Source organism: Gastrolobium bilobum, unplaced genomic scaffold (genome assembly GCF_033153095.1).
Source record: "Gastrolobium bilobum isolate Gb01-03AN ecotype WA unplaced genomic scaffold, APGP_CSIRO_Gbil_v1 utg111814, whole genome shotgun sequence".
NCBI lineage: Eukaryota > Viridiplantae > Streptophyta > Magnoliopsida > Fabales > Fabaceae > Gastrolobium > Gastrolobium bilobum.
Genome location: NW_026896239.1, coordinates 111,606 through 133,704, shown reverse-complemented (window position 1 = coordinate 133,704; position 22,099 = coordinate 111,606). Strand labels below are relative to the sequence as shown.

Genomic DNA, 22,099 nt, shown 5'->3' with positions numbered 1-22,099 from the left:
TAATATATGGGTTCGCTTTTTCTACAGTCAATGTAGATAACTTATCTACATTGAGTCCAAAACGACGTAGTTTTGAGGCGAAAATCAAGGTATTTTTGTAATTATAATTTATTTCAGGGTTATAACAGTCTTTTTCATCATAATTTTTTATTTTTTAACCCAAAACGACGTTGTTTTGGGAGCGAATGTAGATAACTTATCTACATTCACTTTAGAAACATTAAAGCCATAATATATATACATATATATATAAATATAGAGGCAGGATCCTTTGACACTGGTGTCAAAGAAAAAGTTTGACACCTCATCTGAGAGCCGTTAGATTAAAAAAAATCAATGGTGTCACATGCTTACAAATCAGAATCGTTGATTTTTTTTAATCTAACGTCTCTCAGATGAGGTGTCAAACTTTTTTTTGACACTGGTGTCAAAGGATCCTGTCTCATAAATATATAAGTATAAAAGTGATAAAAGAAGAGGAAAAGAAGAAAAAGGGGGAGCTAAAGAGGAAAAAGGACTAAAAAGAGACCATTTGGAACATAGGAATAACAACGGGTCTAACCCTCCACCATGCATATAGATTTTCTCCATTTCGTTCTAAGACACACCGTCCGCCAATCTATATCCCAATCCATTAAGTCTTGCTTTACTACCTTCCCTCAAGTAAATTTCGGTCTACCTTTACTTTTTTTTGTATTGAGATCTTGGTAACAAACTGTTGTTCTTACGGGATATCTAGGGGCCTTCTCATTACGTGCCCAAACCACCTCAATCTATGTTCTCTCATCTTTTTCAGCCACCGATAGTACTCCTACCTTTCGTCGAATATCTTCATTTCTCATCTTATCTATCCTCGTATAACCACACGTCCACCTTAACATCCTCAACTCAGCTCTGCTACTCCCATTTTATGCTCATGTTGCCTATATGTTGGCCAACATTCAGCTCCATATAGCATTGCAGGTCTTACTGTTGTTCTATAGAATTTTCCTTTTAACTTAAGGGGGATTTTGCGGTCACACAAAAACCTAGATGCACTACGCCATTTCATCCACCCTACTCTGATTCTATGATTTACATCCTCATCAATCTCTCCACCTTTTTGCAAAATGGATCCCGGGTATCTAAAAGCATCTTTCTTGGGTACCTCTTAACCAAGTAGGTGCATTGGATCTTGGTCTTCATCTCTTGCCAGAGAAAACTCACACTTCAAATACTCAGTCTTGCTCTGACTCAACGTAAGTCGTTTAGATTCCAACGTGCTTCTCCACAATTCAAGTTTTCTATTAACACCGTCTTTGTTCTCATCAATAAGCACAATATCATCTGCAAAAAGCATACACCATGGCACTTCCTCTTGAATATTTTTTGTTAGTTCATCCATAACTAAGGCAAAGAGATAAGCACTTAGAGCCGAACCTTGGTGTACACCTACCGTGATAGAAAAATAACTTGATGTTCCATTACAAGCTTTCACACAAGTAGTAACCCCATCCTACATATCCTTGATTGCCTTTACATACTTTGATGGTACTTTTTTCTTCTCAAGAACCCACCATGAAACATTCCTTGGAACCCTATCATATGCTTTCTCAAGATCTATGAACACCATATGTAAGTCCTTCTTCTTTTCTCGATATCTTTCCATCAATTGTCGCATCAAAAAATGGCTTCCATGGTACATCTTCCTAGCATAAATTCAAATTGATTTACATAAACCTTGGTGTCTCTTCTCAACCAATGTTCAATAACTCTCTCCCACAACTTCATAGTATGGCTCATTAGCTTAATACCTCTATAGTTACAACAATTATGTATATCTCCCTTATTTTATTAAATAGGCACAATCATACTTTTCCTCCTTGCATCAGGCATCTTATTTGTCTGAAGAATCTTATTGAAAAGGTTGGTCAACCATTTTATTGCCACATCCCCCAGGCCTTTCCACACTTCAATAGGGACACCATGATATGAATAAGGAGACAACACCTAGTGATACATTACAATTGCCAAATGGGCCAATCACAAGATCAAGGGCCAAGAAGTTTAAAGAAGCTCTTAGTGGGTTGATCCAGCAAATTTGGGCTAATCATGAAGACATCAAGCCCAAATTTATTCACAATCAAAACTTAGTCAATGTCATCAATGCAAGGGAAGTTGAGTGGAATGAGTAGCAATTTCCAATGTCAATTAATGCTTAGTGGGGCTGAAAGCATTTTCAATGTTATTAATGCTTAGTGGGGTTGATTCACATTTCCAATGTCATTAATGTTTAGTGGGCTGATTAGAGTCTTTTCCTTTTCCAAGTTGTCAACTTTAAGTTAGTGTCTTTTCATTTGCTAAGTGTTTTCCTATTCTTGGAGGGATGTTCCAAGTATAAATAAGGGAGGATATAACTCTTGTAATCAGATTTTGAAGTTATAATATAATAGAGAGGTTTCTTCTCTTTGGTTCTTGTCTAGAACTCTGAACTTATCAAGAAGTTTGTTCTAGTGGCGTTCAAACCAGACTTTTCACTGACTTTCTTCTTTCTTGAGTGTGGCGTCTTTATCCTTCTTATACCTTTGGTTCTTATCTTCCATAGATAACAGGTCAAGGTTCTTTATTTCTTGTTTTAAATTCCTGATTGTAGAAACAATCCTAACTAAATTGGTCTTGGGTCTCACTATTCTTGGTGAGATTCATATAATTTGGTATCAAAGCTAGTCTTCTAAATCAGGTTTGATCTATCCTTTTTATTTTATTGTTAATTTTTTTTATTTCTATTTCATTCTCCTTCTTGTGTCAACTATTCTCATTGGTACTGTTCAAAAGAAAAAAAATCTTAGTATCTTCGGAAGCCAAAAAAAAAAAAACAAAGTCTCAGTATCTGCAGAAGCAAAAAAAAAAAGAAAAAAAAATCTAGTATCTTCAAAAGCAAAAAAAAAAAATAGGAAGAAAAAAAATCTGATCCAAATTCCTTGAAGTAAAACTTGTCTCTTTGAATTCTTTTCAGTTTTGTTCTTTTCTATTCCAGTGTGTACTTCCCATCTTAATTAATTTCAATTATTGCTTAAGATTTATTGCCAATCCAACATTTCTTTACCCCTAATTCTTGACATCAAAAAAATATTCTCTTGTTCTTCTTGTCTCTTTGTATTACATCTTGTGATCTGTTTGGATTTCTTCAAGAAAACTTCAATTGAGTTCAGCTAAGAACTAAAAGAGGGAATTCAAAAGAGGGAAAAAGGCAGGAGTGTGTGAGCTTATAAGAGGATAAAAGCCTAATTTTGAAACATGAGTGTGAGAGCTCTTAATTGGGAGAGAAACACGTGAGGGTGTGTTGTGAGGATATTTTAACTTTTGTTTTTTTTTTTCAGATTAAAAAAGAATGTCTCAAGAGGGTGATGCTCAAATTCCTAAAGATTTCAAATTCTACTTTGAAGCCATGACACAGAGATTTGAAATATTGAACTTCAGGTTTGATGAAATGCAAGATAGAATAGAAAGAGTTGAACAAAGGGAGCGACAACCGAGAACTTCAAAACATCTAAATGAAGATGACACCAATTCTACAGTTGATATGAGGCAGAATAAACGTCGAAATGAAGGAAGAAGAGTGTGTAATGAAGAAAGGGTTGATAATAACCTAGGAAGTATCAAGATGAAGATTCCATCTTTCCAAGGCAGAAATGATCCAGAAGCTTACTTAGAGTGGGAAAGAAAGATGGAGTTGGTGTTTGATTGTCATAACTACTCTTTGTTGAAAAAGGTAAAATTGGCTGCCATAGAATTTTCTGATTATGCTATTGTTTGGTGGGATCAATTTGTGTCAAACAGAAGGAGACATGGTGAAAGACCTATTGAAACATGGGAGGACATGAAAGCTGTCATGAGAAGGCGATTTATTCCAAGTCACTACCATAGGGACTTATTTCAGAAATTACAAAGTCTCACACAAGGTTCTAAAAGTGTTGAAGACTATTTCAAGGAGATGGAGACAAGCATGATTCGAGCCAATGTAGATGAAGATCGTGAAGCTACTATGGCCAGATTTTTGCTTGGCTTAAATCGGGACATTGCAAATGTGGTAGAATTACAACATTATGTGGAGTTAGATGACATGGTGCATATGGCCATAAAGGTGGAGAGACAACTCAAAAGGAAGGGTACCATGCGTATGGGGCAGAATTCCACTTCTCATTCAAGACCAACATGGAATAAAAATGAAGAGAAGCCTCATTTTAAATCTTCAGCTGGTTCCTCTAAAACCAACCAAGTTGTAAACACTTCCAGCCAAGGTAAAACTGAATCTCAATCCTCTAGAAATAGAGACATAAAATGTTTTAAGTGTTTGGGAAGGGGCCATATTGCTTCTCAATGTCTAAATAACAAAGTCATGATTTTGAAAGATAATGGTGATGTTGAAAGTGAAGGTGAATCTGATAATGAATCCATGCCTTCTTTAGAAGATGCAAGTGATATAGAATTACCAGTTGAAGGAGAGCTTTTAGTGGCTAGAAGAGCTCTTAATGTGCAAGTTAAAGAAGATAAGGAGTTACAGCGAGAAAATATTTTTCATACTAGATGCAATGTCAAGGACAAGGTTTGTTCCATGATTATTGATGGAGGAAGTTAAACAAATGTTGCTAGTACTAGTTTGGTGGAGAAGCTAAATTTAGCAACTCTGAAGCATCCTAGACCATATAAACTACAATGGTTGAATGATTGTGGAGAAACCAAGGTGAACAAGCAAGTGGTAGTTCCATTTTCAATTAGAAAGTATAAGGATGAGGTGTTATGTGATGTATTGCCAAAGCTGGGCATATTCTCTTAGGGCGTCCATGGTAGTTTGATCGACGTGTGATGCACGATGGGTACACTAATATATACTTATTGGTCATGAATAACAAAATCATTACTCTTGCTCCTTTAAGTCCAATGCAAGTGTATGAGGATCAAGTAAGGTTGAAAAAAGAGAGTGTCCAGAAAAAAGAAAGAGAAGATCAGAGAGAGAAAAATAGTGAAAAACAAGTTTCCGATAGTGAGAAAAGAAAAGAGAGAAAAAAGGAGAACTTCTTTGTGAAAGTTGGTGAGATTAACAAATCATTGGTCCTAAAACAGCCTATGATTGTACTCTTGTATAAGGAGGCTTGTTTTAACACTAACGAAGTTGATTCTTCTTTGCCTAGTGCAATTGTTTCTGTTTTGCAGGATTTTGAGGATGTGTTCCCTGAAGAAATACCCGATGGTTTACCACCAATAAGGGGTATATAGCACCAAATTGATTTCATACCAGGGGCAATAATTCCAAATAGGCCAGCATATAGAACCAACCTTGAAGAGACAAAGGAGCTCCAAAGGCAAGTTAATGAGCTTATGCAAAAGGGGCGTGTCCGTGTGAGCATGAGTCCATGTGCTGTTCTAGTATTGCTTGTGCCTAAGAAAGATGGTTCTTGGAAGATGTGCGTTGAATGTCGCGCCATCAACAATATCACTGTAAAGTATAGACATCTCATTCCTAGAATTGATTATATGCTAGATGAGTTGCATGGTGCATGTGCTTTTACTAAAATTGATCTTAGGAGTGGATATCATCAAATCAGAATGAAGGAATGTGATGAGTGGAAAACTGCATTCAAAACAAAATATGGGTTGTATGAATGGTTGGTTATGCCATTTGGTTTAACTAATGCACCCAGCACCTTTATGAGGTTGATCAATCATGTTTTGCGTGCATTCCTTGGAAAATTTATGGTTGTATATTTTGATGACATTCTGATTTATAGCAAAAACTTGAATGAGCATGTTGAGCATTTAAAACTTGTTTTGAATGTTTTGAGGAAAGAGAAGTTGTTTGCTAATCTAAAAAAATGTTATTTTTGTACTAACAAGCTTGTGTTCCTTGGTTTTGCTGTTAGTTCTAAAGGGATAGAGGTGGATGAAGAAAAGGTAAGGGCAATTCAAGATTGGCCTAGTCCTACTTGTGTGAGTGAAGTTCGAAGTTTTCATGGGCTGGCTAGTTTTTATAGACGGTTTGTGAAGAACTTTAGTAGCCTAGCAGCACCATTGACTGAGGTTATTAAGAAAAATGTGGGTTTTAAGTGGGGTGATGAACAAGAAAAGACATTTAATTTAATTAAGGAGAAATTAACTAATGCTCCTTTGCTTGCTTTGCCTAACTTTACTAATAATTTTGAAACTGAGTGTAATGCCTCAGGAATAGGTATTGGAGCTGTTTTAATGCAAGAAGAACGTCCCATTTCCTTTTTTAGTGAAAAGCTAAGTGGGGCTGCTTTACATTACCCTACAAGGGGTGATGGACCATTTCAAGTGATTGAGAGGATAAATGATAATGCCTACAAGCTTGACCTTCCAGGTGAGTACAATGTTAGTGCAACATATAATGTTTCTGATTTATCTCTTTTTGATGTAGGTACAGATTTGAGGACAAATCTTTTTGAAGAGGGAGGGAATGATATGAATAAGGAGACAACACCTAGTGATCCATTACAATTGCCAAATGGGCCAATAACAAGATTAAGGGCCAAGAAGTTTAAAGAAGCTCTTAGTGGGTTGATCCAGCAAATGTGGGCTAATCATGAAGACATCAAGCCCAAATTTATTCATAATCAGAATTTAGTCAATGTCATCAATGCAAGAAAGGTTGAGTGGAATGAGTAGCAATTTCCAATGTCAATTAATGCTTAGTGGGGCTGAAAGCATTTTCAATGTTATTAATGCTTAGTGGGGTTGATTCACATTTCCAAGTCATTAATGTTTAGTGGGCTGATTAGAGTCTTTTCCTTTTACAAGTTGTCAACTTTAAATTAGTGTCTTTTCATTTGCTAAGTATTTTCCTATTCTTGGAGGGATGTTTCAAGTATAAATAAGGGAGGATATAACTCTTGTAATCAGATTTTGAAGTTATATTATAATAGAGAGGTTTCTTCTCTTTGGTTCTTATCTAGAATTCTGAATTTATCAAGAAGTTTGTTCTTGTGGCGTTCAAACCAGCCTTATCACCCACTTTCTTCTTTCTTGAGTGTGACGTCTTTATCCATCTTATACCTCTGGTTCTTATCTTCCATAGGTAACGGGTCAAGGTTCTTTATTTCTTGTTTTAAATTCCTGGTTGTAGAAACGATCCTAACTAAATTGGTCTTGGGTCACACTATTCTTGGTGAGGTTCATATCACACCATCAGGTCCCAAGGCTTTATTAGTCTTCATCCTCTTTAAAGCCTCCTTGACTTCATGTGTATTAATCTTGCGCACAAAACTTCTATTCAAATCATCATAAGCATCCTCCAAGTTCACCTCGTTTTTATCGCCATCCCTATTAAATAGCTTGTTAAAGTAGTTCATCCATCTTTCATTTACATTTTCATCGCGCACCAAAAGTTTTTGATTTTCATCCTTGATGGATCTAACATGGGTGAGGTCTTTACTGTTCTTATCCCTTATTTTTGCAATTTTATATATACCTTTTCCACCATCTTTGCTTCCAAGATTTGTATTAATCCTGTTCTGTGAAATCACTTGAATAAATTTATCTACAAGCTTGCAAATATCATCATTATTAAATGACTTGTACCCATTTCTTGGATCTAAACTCATGCTCAAAGCAAGTAATTCAAGACTATTATCATTGAATCTGTTATTCAATTCTTACAATTGATAACCAATTGTAGCACAAAAGACATTTACCTTATAAAATTTTTCTGTAGAAAAATCACCTTGCTCATTTCGAGCACAACCTCTCCTTTCAATATATTTTGCAGTCATATCTGGAATGTCAATGTCATGTTTTATGCAAAATTCTCGAACTTGAACCAAGAAAACATCCTAATCTATCTCTCTTAAGTTCTGAAGTTACTCTTTTGTATTTGAAACCAAGTGTAAAGCATTTGAAATATCTTGAGACTCTCTTTGCAATGCCTGACAAAGTAATACTCATAATTTCCTTCATAAGGTGCAATATGATGACAAAATCAAAAGATGTCAATGATAAGTATGCATTATCTGCATCTCCATGTTATGATGATGTTTTTCCTTCATTAGAAATATTGTCAAGAACTTCATGTGCAACTTTAAACATTTTCAACAAACTGCATATAGAATTGTAATGAGAACTCCAACGAGTAGCTCTAGCTCGTTGTTTCTAGCTCTAGCTCTAGCTCTGCAAAGTACCAATCTGATTAAGACCAACTCATGTTTCGAGTTCATCAATATCAATCATTCTTGCAATTTCATTTATTTGGTTAACCCTTAACTTATCATTACGCTTACAAGAAGAAGTAAAAACATTAATTATGAATTTCAATTTCTCAAAAAATTGATGAACATGTTTTACTTCATCAGATGCAGCAACCAAGGCAAGTTGAAGCCGATGAGCTAAGCAATGACATAACAAGCATATAGACACTCGACACAAATTAAAGCCTGCAATCCATTCCATTCACCTCGCATATTACTACCTCCATCATAGCTTTGTCCTCGGAGATTTTGAACGTCAAGATTATAGTGACGTAGAATGTTGAATACTCATTGTTTCAAAGTCTTAGAACTTGTATCTTCCACATGTACAAGACCAAAACACCTTTCCCATATAAAACCATCTTTATCTACGATTCTCAAAACAATAGCCATATGCTCTTTTTTAGATACATCACTAGCTTCATCAACAATAAGACAAAATTTAGCATTGGAAATTTCTTCTCATATTGTGGCCTTTACTTTTTGAGAGAAAACATGACGAATTTCCTTTTGAATCCGAAGGGAACTATATGAAGCATTTTGAGGAACTTTTTCTAACACAATTGCTGCAACTTCTTGATTATAAGAAGCTAAAAACTGAATCATCTCTAAAAAATTGTCCCAATTAAGTGAATCTAAGTTTTCATCATAACCTCTAAAAGCACATCCTTGAAATGCAAGCCATCTTGTCATATCGACATAAACTTGTAGCCTTAAACAATTAGTTGCAATCTGTTTAGAAGTAAGCCTTTCAACCAATGTCTCAATATGTTGAGATTGGTTCTTAAGATCACTACATGATCTCATAGCATTTTTATGCACTGAGATAACATTTTTTCAAACATAACGTAAAAAAGCATAATTTTATCCATCATTAACTTTTTTCCAATTTTTGAAACCCTCAACAACAAATGTACTAAGTCTGAAACGCCCATTGCCACTTGGCTTACGAAATAAATAACAAGGCAAACAAAATGCAACATCTTTTGTTGGAGAATACTCTAGCCAAGATGGAAACAAGTCAAACCAAGAAGAGCAAAAACGATGTTGATTCTTCTCTGGTCCAGAAAAAGGATAATTTTGAAGCTTTCACTGATATGGACCAAGTTTAAGATAAACACGATGGATTTTATCTTGTTGATTGATAGGATATTTCCATATTGGAAGGCGAAGTGCGAGATCTCTTTCCAATAAAGTAAGATCAACTTCTTTAACTATCTCTTTATTTTCAATTCTCAGAGACTTTGAAGGAAGAGTCTCAATATTTGACAATTCAACATTAAGGGTAGATGAGGACAAAAGCTCAACATATTTATCTTAAAATAAGCATCAATTGTAACATTCTTTCGCATAATAATCACCTAAAAAGAACATGAATTATTCTATCTCTTCCCTATAATAATCATATATTTAAATTCCAACTATTTCAAATATTTAGAATTAGAGTACAATAAATGAATTTATAAGTATATTAATCTTGGCGAATGATAATTCTTTTGATCGAACCTATGAATTAAATTAGTAAAAACATATATATTCAAACGAATCAAACCGACTCAAATAACGTTGCATCAAAAGCTTGGTGTATTATGATAGAATTGATGCATGAAATGGAAATTGTGTATGAAATGGTAGGTGTAAAGTTATAAGTATTGAAAGTATGTAAATGGTAATACAAATAAATTATGGTCAATGACTTGATGATTAAGTAACAACCATATTATGGATTATGTTGAGGATGTAAGTGCACAAAGGTTTGTTGGGCCTTTGGATGCCATTCCATGATTAATTAGGTACAATTGAATAAATGAGATTAGTTGTAAAAACAAACACATCTGCCCAAATTTCCAAAATTTGGTGTGGTTTATACCCTAACTTTGGAGATCAATATCTACCTCATTTCTTGGTCAAATGAGGTGTCGAGCTACCATTTTAAAGTTTAGGATGTCCCCTACATTATCCTAAAATACAGTAACATTATGTGTTGTAAATCATGCAAGTTTACAAACGAGTGTGGACTGTCCAGTTTCGCAAAACTGGGTGCAGCCTCTGTGTTACGTGGATGTAAATTCTAATAGTTGTTAGTTAGTTCTAATAGCTGTTAGTTAGTTTCAAATAGTTGTTAGTTAGTTAGTCAGTTCCATGTATAATGGAAGTTGTTACAAGAGTCTGTTGAGTAGCTTGTAGTTGTTCTTGATATAAATAGGTGATGTAATCTCAGAATAAGGCATTGAATGAAATAAACAGAAACTCTTTTGTTTTCCATTTTTCTTCCTCTGTTTCTTGGGAATATCCCTAACACTCTGTTTGCGATTTTGAAAAATTCATATCTCTCTCATTGCTTACCTAAATTAGGCTCATGATATATAAAATTAAAGATCAAGGTGTCTACTATAACATATTAAAATGTGAGAGCTAAAAGATTAGTATAACTCTTGGAATCTCAGAAACAGTGAGGGAACCCAGATGCCCTATTTACTGTCTGTTGGCAGTTTTGAGGAAACAATTTGTTGCGAGCATATATGGAGTTATAGAACTCCAATTGAGGCTTGTGATACCTCGTTGAAAAGTTTAGTTTAACATACTAAAAGATGAAAATTTATTGACAAGTGAATCACGCCCAGTTTTGATAAAACCTAGGTATACTCTATGTAGAAAGTGTAAAAAGGTGAAATTGGCTTTGTTGGTTTTTGGAACCACTTAGCTACATTGACTACTTTAATTGAGGGTAAATTGGTAAATTCACATTTGGGACCCACCCCCACTTAAGTGAGCATTTGAGCACATGTGAAATCAGATTTTCACTCATCTTCCTCCCTCATTCTCTCTCCAAAACCGAGCTCCCCTCTTCCTCCATGGTTATTCAACTGAAAACTTCAAATAACAATATCTTGAGTTATACTTAATGAAATCAAACGATTCCAAAGCCAAACTTGTGTAAAATATTGAGAGGAACACCTTGCTACCCTTAGTTTCGCATGGGAATCATTGTGGAGAGAGATCATTTGTAAGAACTCGCACCATTAATTAAGGAAGTTAATTAATTAATTATGTGCAATTAGGAAATAATTCCATAATTGACCCTAATAATTATTATGAGGATTAAATAATTATAGAAAGTGGTTAATAATATTGAAAGTCACTTTTCTGACGAAAAGTGCAGATACCGATTCTGCTAGTCGGTATAAATGCGTACCAAAAAGTATCCTGGAAAATTATAATAAGTGCATGAATATTCCTAGAATAATATGTAGGACTTGTAAAATGAGTTTCAAGTTAAAATAATGAGAACCGGTGCCAGAAACTGATACTGGCTATGAAAAGCACGTACCAGAAAGGTGCTGTGAAAAATAAAATAAAAATATGATAATTCTTGTAAAATTGAGTAGGTTAAGAATCCTGAGTTTGGAATAAAATGCTAAGCGTAGCATTTAAAGTTATATCTGTGTGTTTGATTGTTAAGTGGCTATATAAGTGGTGGGCACTTGATCCTAGGTCTAATGTTTGGCACCTCTACGTAGCATTTTGCTGAGCCTTTGAAGTCAACCACCCTTGCCACCTTTCTCTCCACCTTTGTGAGCCAAGAAGCCTTCTTTCTTCTTGGTTTCTTCATCAAATCACCTTGGGTGAGTGTGCATCATCATTGGGGGGTTGTGGGAGACCTTGTTTCTGAGGGTTAGTGGTTGTGTTGTGTTTGTGAGAGGGCTGAGTTGGTGGGTGGTTGGGTTGGAGCTTTGTTCTTGGTTGTTGAAGCTCCAAGTGTCAACTTTTGTGAAGAAAAATCAAGTCTTGAGCACCATTTTCGTGCACCCTTCTGTGTCAGCACCTTGAGGCTGGTTTGTGAGCTCCAAGAGCACTTTGGTTGCTGCCTTGAAGCTTGGGTAAGTGTCACCAACCTTGATCATGAGTTTAATGGGTTAAAGTTGATGTTTTGGTATGTTTCATGAGTTAAACAAGTAACCCACTGGTATGTGAACTTAAAACAGAGTAAAGATGCATGCTTTAACGTTTGGAAGTGTTAAAAGTGGAACCTTTGAAGGATATATTCACAAAATGCAGAACTGCATTCTGTCGTGAAATATCCGGATATGGATATCCGGATATTGGTATCCGGATATGATATCTTGATATGGATATCCGGATATGGGGTCTTTTGATATCCGGATATGGATATATCCGGATATGTCCCCGACAAATATCCGGATATTCTGGGTTGTGAGGAACAATAGCTAACTGTTCATCCAGAACTGATGTTTGGGGGTTTGTGGACCCTAGATTGAGGAAGTTGAACTTCTATAATAATTGAACTAAGTCAGAATCAAGTGATTAAGGGCTTGTGGCTTGTGTGAAGCCTTAAGACGTAAAACGTAAGAAAATGCGTTGTCTTTATGTTGTATGCTTGTAGAGTATGATTGTTGATATATTATTGGTTCATAACAAATTGTGATTCTGCTGTGTTTGGACTTTGAGCTGTGGACTGTTGGATTGGATAGTTAGCTTAAGAGGTAAGCTTTCGTGTCATCGGTTTAGCCATGTTGTGGTTTCACCATGGCCCATGGGGATATGGTTATATGCATGTTGTGTTACATGCTTTGATATATTGAAATGCTTTTGAGTTTATATTGTGCAATGGCTTATGATATGTATGTGGAGTTCACCCGATGGGATGGTATCCTAAGGGTAGGTACGGCAGGGCGCGTATTGTGTGGGTAATAGACGTATTCCTACATTTCTCTAGCCAGTAGATTATTGTATTGACACACATGACATGATTATCTGCTGCATTGCACTATTTTGGAAATGATATTGTTAAACTGTTTTGGAACTTATATTTCACATGTAAGTGAGCTTGGGGTGGAAGATCCTTGAGGACTGTAACACCCCGTGTATACCCGGAATATTAACATTACATCGTATTAAGCGGTGCTTAATTAAAAATGCAGAATATTCTTTTTCTTTTCAATTATGACGTCATTATCAATTACCAACTTGATTACTTAATCAATTTCATAAAATAACGCCTGTATGTAAATTGCATTAAGACATCTACTGAAATACCTCAATATATAGATAAAGTGTGTATCTAAATCACGACATTACATCTAGTAATCCGGACAATATCCCGATACATTATTACAACTCCAAAAGAATCAAGACATAACAATACTATGTGTCATGGACAATCCCCATGCTCACCAAATAAACATAGTAAACAACAAGTCTCAACGTAAAACTCCATAAACATAACTGAAGCTATAAGCATAAACAACATGCAAATCCAGCATCCAATCATGGCAGCATAATATAACAGCAATCTAACTCAGCTTCGGCCTCCTGCCGCCTGAGGTCTCAACATTACCTGACCCTGAAATAAGCATTCCCCAAACGTGGGGTGAGATCTCTAAACTAGAAATCTCAGTAAGACAAGGGGTCATCAAGGATCTTCCACCCCAAGCTCACTTACATGTGCAATATAAGTTCAAAAAGCATTTATATCATTATCAGTTCCAAAACTATGTAGTGCAACAGATATCTATGGCATGTGTGTAATCACTATCTACTGGCCCGAGAAATGTAGGAATACGTCTATTCCCTACATGTAGTACAAGGAACACCGCTTGCACCTCACCCACAGCCTCACCCTCTTGTATGTTGTACATACTCAGGCTTACCGTATAGGTGGAACACCTCCATGCATATCAACAAGGCACTAACATACAATAGCTCAACAGCATTTCCAAATCATCAAAAGCATGTAACACAACATACATATACCATATCCCCATGGGACATGGTGGAACCACAACATGGCTAAACGGAGGACACGAAAGCTTTCCTCTAAGCTAGCTATCCAATGCCACAAGCTCAAAGTCCAATCACAGCAGATCACAATATGATATGGACCGAATATAAATCAATAAACATGTACCACATGCATACAAATTAAAGACAACGCATTTTCATTACGTTTTCAAGTCTTAAAGCTTCTAACAAAGCCACAAGCCCTTAATCCTATGATTCTGGCTTAGTCCATTAAATACAGAAGTTCAACTTCATCAAACTAGGGTCCACAAACCCGCAATAGCCTACTGTACATACAACACAGCTACTGTTCCACGAAATCCCAGAATATCCGGATATTCCTCAGGACTATATCCGGATATGCAATATCCGGATATCTCACTGTCTATATCCGGATATGCAGATTCACATATCCGGATATCCAATATCCGGATATATCAAAACCACATATCCGGATATCCAATATCCGGATATCTGTTCGACAAATATCCGGATATTTCACGACAGAATGCAGTTTCTGCATTTTCGTGAAGATATCCCTTAAAGGTTCCCTTTTTACCGATTTTAAACACCTAATCATGCATTTCTAGGCGTGTTCAACATTACCCAACAACAAGTTATCATCTTTTAGTCATTAGATGCATCAAGGTACCATTTTTAAGCCTTAAAACCCTAAAACAGTGTATGGCACGTCCCTATTGGACCTTTGTGGAGGGAGATATGCGCTCCCAACGTTCACCAAAATTCAGCCAATTTTTAGAAAATTCGCTAGAGTTTCCTTTGTTTTTACAATAAATCCCACCTTTGAAGGTGTGTTATCTAACCTCAATTTTGTATCTAATAATCATGGGTGGCACTCAAGGACCAGCAAATCCTTGGTGCTCTTACAACCCTTCACAATTTATATTCAATTTGTTTAAAATACATAATCATTGCTTACCTTTTCAAAGTTAACTAATTTCAATCACAAGACCCAATTGCATGCATTCTTTGACATAAAACATAAATCAAATCCTAGAATAGGCCTATTGTCCTTTCATCATATAGCATGCTTCAATATTACACAAGGTCTTCAAATTACAATTTACAATGCTTCTTACAAATATTACAACAATTCTCCAAAATAAATCATGATAAACATAAGCTAAACTTAGACAAAATATGGCATGAACAACGATGATACAATGTATAAGCCTAACTCTACATACAGTGTTCATGTCCTAAGTCTAGCCTAGGCCCAATGGCCTCAAAATGCAAAATAGCTATATGTCCAAGCTCAACCTACAGGCCTTTTGCCCGCCGCTCCAACTCCACTGGCACTACCTGAAATAAAGTCCCCAAAGCGGGGTGAGATATACAAATATATTTCAGTAACCCAGAGATTCTGGAGAATACTCCGCCCAATGGCTCACTTCGATGCATGTCAACAACATAATATAACATTTAAAACGGGATAAAGCAAGGGATTTAGTGAAGTAGGGAAGCATAGGGAATCAAAATACGATGAAGCTAGAACGGTCGATGCCAATACCACTCAACATCCGGCCTAATGGCCTCGGCACATAGCCTACGGGTTTCAAACCAAGGAGTGTTCCCAGAACATCAACCAAGGCACCCTCCATCCATATATACCCGAGACTTCCTAGTGTGCTCCTGTACAGATCACACACCACGTCAACTGGAACTCCCTCATAGAGACCTATTCAGTGGAAGTCCGTAACGCCTGAAGGCAACTGTCTACTGGCCAGAGACTCGGTACATCCTATGTACCACTAAACATACACAGTGCATGGACATGTTATACTAAATTATTCACATACACCTCCACCACTACCCTCAACGGACATAGTGGAGCACACACGGGGATCAAACCCCAGTACCAAGGGATTACCTGAATAATCTCCTCCGCTTGATAGCTCCTAATCACAATATCTCGAAGCTTGTTTTCACCAGAAATGCCTACGCATAGGACATTTCCATCTCAATTTCAACCAACCAAATACATGCAAGTTTATCACGTATACATGCATAGGTTCAAGAGCACTTACCAAAATCTCTTTGGTCCGGGACCAAAGGCAACCCACCAAGCTCACGGTTCCGAGTTCAAATCCGAGGGAAGCAACCTACAATGATCACACAAGGATCATCAATACAAGGTGAAATCCACCAAGACTACAAAACACCAAAATCCTCCCTTACACAAGGTAGGTAGGTTCGGTCAACATAAGCTTAAATCCCAAAATATTTTCGTAAATTTTCTTTTTATTTTTCTTTATCATCCTAAGGCTACCACAAGACCATTTTAGGTCCTACTTTCCATCCTACACCATCACAACATCATTTTTCTAATTATTCCTCTCTAGGTCCAAATGTACATCACACACAATCCAATTATTTTTCCTTTGATTTTCTATGCATCCACTCATCACACAACACCTCTAAATACCATTTAACATCACAACCCATCAATTGCATAATTTTTGCATCATCACACCCTACATGCCCTCCAATGGCCGAAATATACAAGTCCTCACCCCAAGGGTTATTCGATCCAATTCAACATTCCAACACATCATACATTCCTACTATTAACTCATACAAATACTCAACAACTCATTTACACAATCCTACAACACATCAATTTCACAAAGTCGTGAAACCATACTCAAATTTCACTAAGTTAAAATCTCAAATTCACCAACAATTTTTATGACATTTATCACTCTAAAACATCATTCTAAGCCACAATTGTCTAATATAAAATTTCTATTTGAGCTATCTAATTACATCAATCATGCAATTTAGATCTAGGTTTTCAAAATTTATATTCACGAATCAAGCCATAAAATGTGTTGAAATATACTCAAGGGCTTGGCCTAGGACCCTTCCAAGTGATCCCCAAGCAATGGCTTGAAGAAACAACTCCAAAAACCTCCAATTTCCTCCAATTTTCGTGGCTGGTTTTGGACCTTTTCTCTCAAATGAGAGGGTTTCAAGGAAAACTAATCGGTGGGATGTGTTCGGATGATGATTTCCAACAACTTTGCTCACAAACTTTACTTGATTCAGAGTAGTATTGAAGGAGTTATGATGGAAAGCAGGTTTGAAAGAAAATAGCAATGGTGGGGGGGGGGGAGAGGAAAGAGAGAATGAATAGTGGTTTGATCCATATGCATGACTTAACTTAAGTGGGGTGGTCCCCACTGCCACCTCACGCAATTCAAATTAATTCAAGTCTCCCTCTGATTCCACTAAACGTCCATAATTTCTTAAACTATTTTGAACCTCTAATTTTTAACATTAACCATTGTCCTTTAATTACCCTTGATCAGATGAATCCGGAGTATTTCGGTCGTTCGGAGAAATATCAGTTTTAAGCCGTTATGCGCGTCGTGGGCACGCTTCCCCAAACACACTAATTTCAAACAATTTTTGCCAGAAATCATATTTCATAATTCTATTACCATTTATAACTTATATCCAAACCTAGAGCTCAAAATTCAATCGGCACGCTTTACAGTGCAACTGTACCGCGATGTTTTTACCTTGTAAAAACACTATTCTCCGAATTTTCAGAAACTGGCCTAGCCACTCAATTTTTCATTCTGAATCCATTTCCAGGATTAGTTTTACCATTTGAGATCTCCTACTCAATTTTACCTTCCTAGGGTTACATGTTTGGCTAATTACCGTTTTACCCTTCCTTTGTATTTTGACCTTAATTTCAGGATTTTCACTAATCCTGCCCTTTAATCCATATTTATTATATTAATATATGTTTTAGAAATGTGAGGTGTTATACTACCTGGGAAAACTTCTCAGGAGGTCACCCATTCCAGAATTACCCCAAGTCAAAGACGCTTAACTATGGAGTTCTTCCGTTCCGGGCTACCAAAAAGTATATGCATCTTGTTAGTATCGGTAGTACCAATTAATTATTATAAGTTATTCTCAACTATACCGTCCCATACCAGCACAATATCTGGAATCCCTCTCTTTCGGGTGTTCATTCGATTCATTCATGTACCCCTGTCGCTAAAAGCTTGCCACGAGCCGCTCCTTGTCCATGCCCTTTCGCACCGGCGATCACTCTCCACCCTCGTCAGCGCCCGAGATGTGACAATACCTAGCTTGGGAGCTTCAATAAGGTAATCCTTTGGTACTGAGGTTAATCCCCGTTTGCGCTCCACCATGCCACTTGGGGGTAGTGGTTGGAGGTGTATGTTGATAATGTATTATAACATGCTCATGCATATATGTATGTATAGTGGGTACATAGGATGTACCGTGTCTCTGGCCAGTAGACTGTTGCCTTCGGGCGTTACGGACTTCCACTGGCTAGGTCTCCATGAGGGAGTTCCAATTGACCTGGGGTCATGGGGTATCATCCGTTGAGGAGCACTCTAGGAATGTCTCGGGTGTATATGGATGAAGGGTGTCTTGGTTGATGTTCTGGGAACACTTCCTTGGATGAGAACCCGTAGGCTATATCCCAAGACCAATAGCCCGGATGTTGCGTGGCTTTGGCATTGACCATTCCAGTTTCATCGTATTTTTACTCCCTACATATCCCTACTTCACTAAATCCCTTGTTTTATCCCTCTTTGGTAGTTTTAATATGTTATTGAATTACATCTGAGTGAGCCATTGGGCAGAGTAATCTCTAGAACCTCTGGGTTACTGAGATATATTCGTATATCTCACCCCGTTTTAGGGACTTTATTTCAGGTAGTAGCAGTGGGGCAAGAGTCGTGGGCAAGAGGCCTGTAGGAGGAGCATGTGGACATTGATCCTATTTTGCATTTTGAGGCCATTATGTCATATTTGTTCATGCCATCTTTTTGCCTAAGTCTAGTTGTACATTTGTTATGCCTTATGTTGAGGTTACTTTCATTATGTTGTAATTGAAGGATTTATTGCATTATGTTCTAATTAGAGGCTTGTAATTGTAATATTAGACCTTGTGTAATATTGAAGCATGTTATAATAGACCTGTCAAAATGGGCCAAAGCCCTAGGGCAATATAACACCTCACATTTTTAAGTTTAAATATTAAGATGTTAATCACAGAAAAAAAATATAAATAAAAGAAGTGAGGTGCTTGTCGTGCTTAGAAAAATCCTTGTCGTGCTTAAAAATCCTTGTCATGCTTATGTGAGATTCCGTAGGCTTTCCTCCTTTAGAAGGTAAGTGAATTAAAATCAAAAAAAGGAGAAGCCCTTGTCTTGTGAAACAAAGTCGGTTCCCTTGTTCTCCAAGTGGTGGTGTCAAGGAGATATTAAACAAAAAGAATTCTGAATGCCTTAAACAAACATCCAAGTCGACAAGTTTGGTGTCCTTCCAAGCGGTGGAATTTAATCAACAAAGGTGTAACCTTGTGTCTAGCGTGGAACCAAAAAGAAAGAATAAAAGAAGAAAGTCCTTGTCATGCTTAAGCAAGTTGGCAATTCAAGCATGAGGTAGAGTCAAGGTAGGAACAAAATTCTGAATTCTTAGCCATCCAAGTCGGTTCTCCCTTGTCCTAAATACAACCAAGTCGGTTTCCTTCCATTCAAAACACATGATCGCCCCAGCTTCTTCTTTCCCTTCCTTTCATACGGCCAAGAGAAATTCAAATTGTTTTCGGACATCAAATCGGTTCTCACTTGGTTCAAAGCATTAAACAGCTCAATTCTTTAAGGCTATACAAAAAGGGAACTAAGAGACAAGCCGTGTGATTCTAGTCGGTTGGATATCTTTTTTTGTTTGATATTAAGCAGCTCAATTTCCACTTCCAACCGTGAAACCAAGGAGACATTAAGCAGCTCAATTCTTCTTCTAAAACCGTAGCAACCCAAGGGAGTTAAAAGGAGCTTGTGAGTATTTTCTTGTCCCTAAAATGCTTAGTTACTTTGAGAAAAAGAATCCTTGTGCTGTTGTGGTCATAACCTTGTATTTTCTTCTTTTTAATAAGTGGTAAAAAATGAGTTTCCAAGCATATAACATGCGCACCAAGGGGCTGACTTTGGGTGGAGTTTCATTTAATTATGTTATGGCTTGATGGTTGATGAATCCCTTGGATTGAAGTGCAAAAACATGGTTATATTTGAAAGAAAATCATGGACTTTGAACTAGGCCAATTCGGCCAAGAGGAGAAAATTATATAAACAGTATGTTAATAAAATTCTAGGTGGCAGTGAATGTTGGTTTCTATAAGTTAAGATGATGTTTTGACGTTTTTTCGTATTTTGACAGAATTGCCGTGTATTGACAATTCGTACATGGTTGTTGTAGGTTGCCGTACGTTGATTTGAATCCCGAACTGTGAGCTCGGTGGATTGCCCTTGGTCCTGGATTAAGTGGGATTGAGGTGAGTAATTGGAGCCATGCTTGTAGAATTAGTAGCTTGCATGTGTTCATATGAATAGTAATTAATTGAGAATGTCCTCTGTGTAGGCATTTCCGTTGTATAACGAGCTCGAGAAATATATTACGTTGGAGCTACGTGGAGAGGAGTATTCAGGTAACCTCTTGGTACTGGGGCTTGTTCCCCTTGTGTGTTCCACCATGTCGTTGAGGGTTGGTAGGAAAATGTATATGAGCAATGTAGAATAACATGATCATGCATTTAGTATGTATGCTAGTACGTAGGTACCGAGTCTCTGTACAGTAGACAGTCTTGCCTTCGGGTGTTTCGGACTTCCACTGGATAGGTCTCCGAGAGGGAGTTCCAGTTGACCTAGGGTCGTGGTGTGTGATCCGGATAGGAGCACACTAGGAAGTCTCGGGTGTATGCGGATGAGAGGGGTACCTTGGTTGATGTTCTAGGAACACGCCTTGGATGAGACCCATATGCTTATATGTCGAGGACGTTGCGTGGTGTTGGTAGCTACCATTCCAGCTTTTTCGTATTTTACATCTTATGATCCCCGTTTTCACTAAATCCCTTGTTGTATCCTGTTTTTAAGAAGTTATTTTATATTATTTATATGCATCGAAGTGAGCCATTGGGCGGAGTATTCTCTAGAACCTCTTGGTTACTGAGATATATTCGTATATCTCACTCCGTCTTGGGGGCTTCATTTCAGGAGGTAGCAGTGGCGCAGGAGCGACGGCCAAGAAGCCCGCATGATGATTAGCTGAAGTTTTTGCAGTATTTTGCATTTTGGTGGCCACTGGGCCTAGGCTAGACTTAGGGCATGAACATTCCATATGTATGTAGGATGAGATTCACTGTCATATTTGTTCATGTCATTTTGCCTAAGTCTAGTACATATATCATTTTGAGGTTTTTACATTATGTTGTATTTGAAGACTTTGAGTTGTAAAGTGTAATATGCATGTTAAGACAGTAAACTGTACCTGAATACTTGATATAATATGTAAGCATGTAATATGATGGAAGGGCAATAGGCCTATTTTAGGAATATGATTATATGTATGTTTAGAAGATGCATGCAATTGGACTTTGATGATTGAAACATATTAAGTATTAATCGAGAAAGAAATGTGATATGTATTATATATGTAAGATAAACTGTGATGGGTTGTAAGTGCCCCAAGGCATTATTTGTCCTTGTGTGTGCCACTCACTGATTATTAGGTACCATTTGAGGTCATAGATCACTTGTATAAATTTGGGAACGTTGGAAAAACAAAGGAAACTCTGGCAAAATTTCTAGGAATTGACAGTTTTTAGGTAAACTTTGAGAGATCATATCTCCCTCCATAGAGGTCTGATAGGGACATACCATACACCATTTTAAAGCTTGAGATGTCCCCCATATTGTGTTAAAATCTGAGAATTTCCTAGGTTGCACGCAACCCTGTAGAATACTGTGAACACGGACTGTCCAGAACGCTCCTGTGTAGGGGCTGTTTCTGGCAGTTTTTGAGAATTTTATTCCTGCTTCGTTTCTTAGTCAAATTAAGTTTATGATATATCAAATTAAAGCTTGAGATGTATAGTTTATGGTATAAAAATTTGAGAGTATTTGATTGAGTGTTTTCATTGAAGTAATTCATGTAGTGAGGGATGTTTGGAGCTGTTTTGGGGTTGGTTGGCAGTTTTGCTTGTCCAA

The 22,099-nt window shown here is 37.0% G+C and overlaps 1 protein-coding gene across 1 annotated transcript; it reads left to right on the top strand.

Moving 5' to 3' along the window:
* Nucleotides 1-3,370: 3,370 nt before the first annotated feature.
* LOC133298423 (uncharacterized) lies at nt 3,371-8,402 on the top strand. The gene is made up of 5 exons (XM_061497701.1): nt 3,371-4,585; nt 5,194-5,248; nt 5,303-6,358; nt 6,416-6,543; nt 8,343-8,402. Exons 1-5 carry the CDS (start codon nt 3,371-3,373, stop codon nt 8,400-8,402), a joined length of 2,514 nt encoding a protein of 837 aa, XP_061353685.1.
* The last annotated feature ends 13,697 nt before the right edge of the window (nt 8,403-22,099 follow it).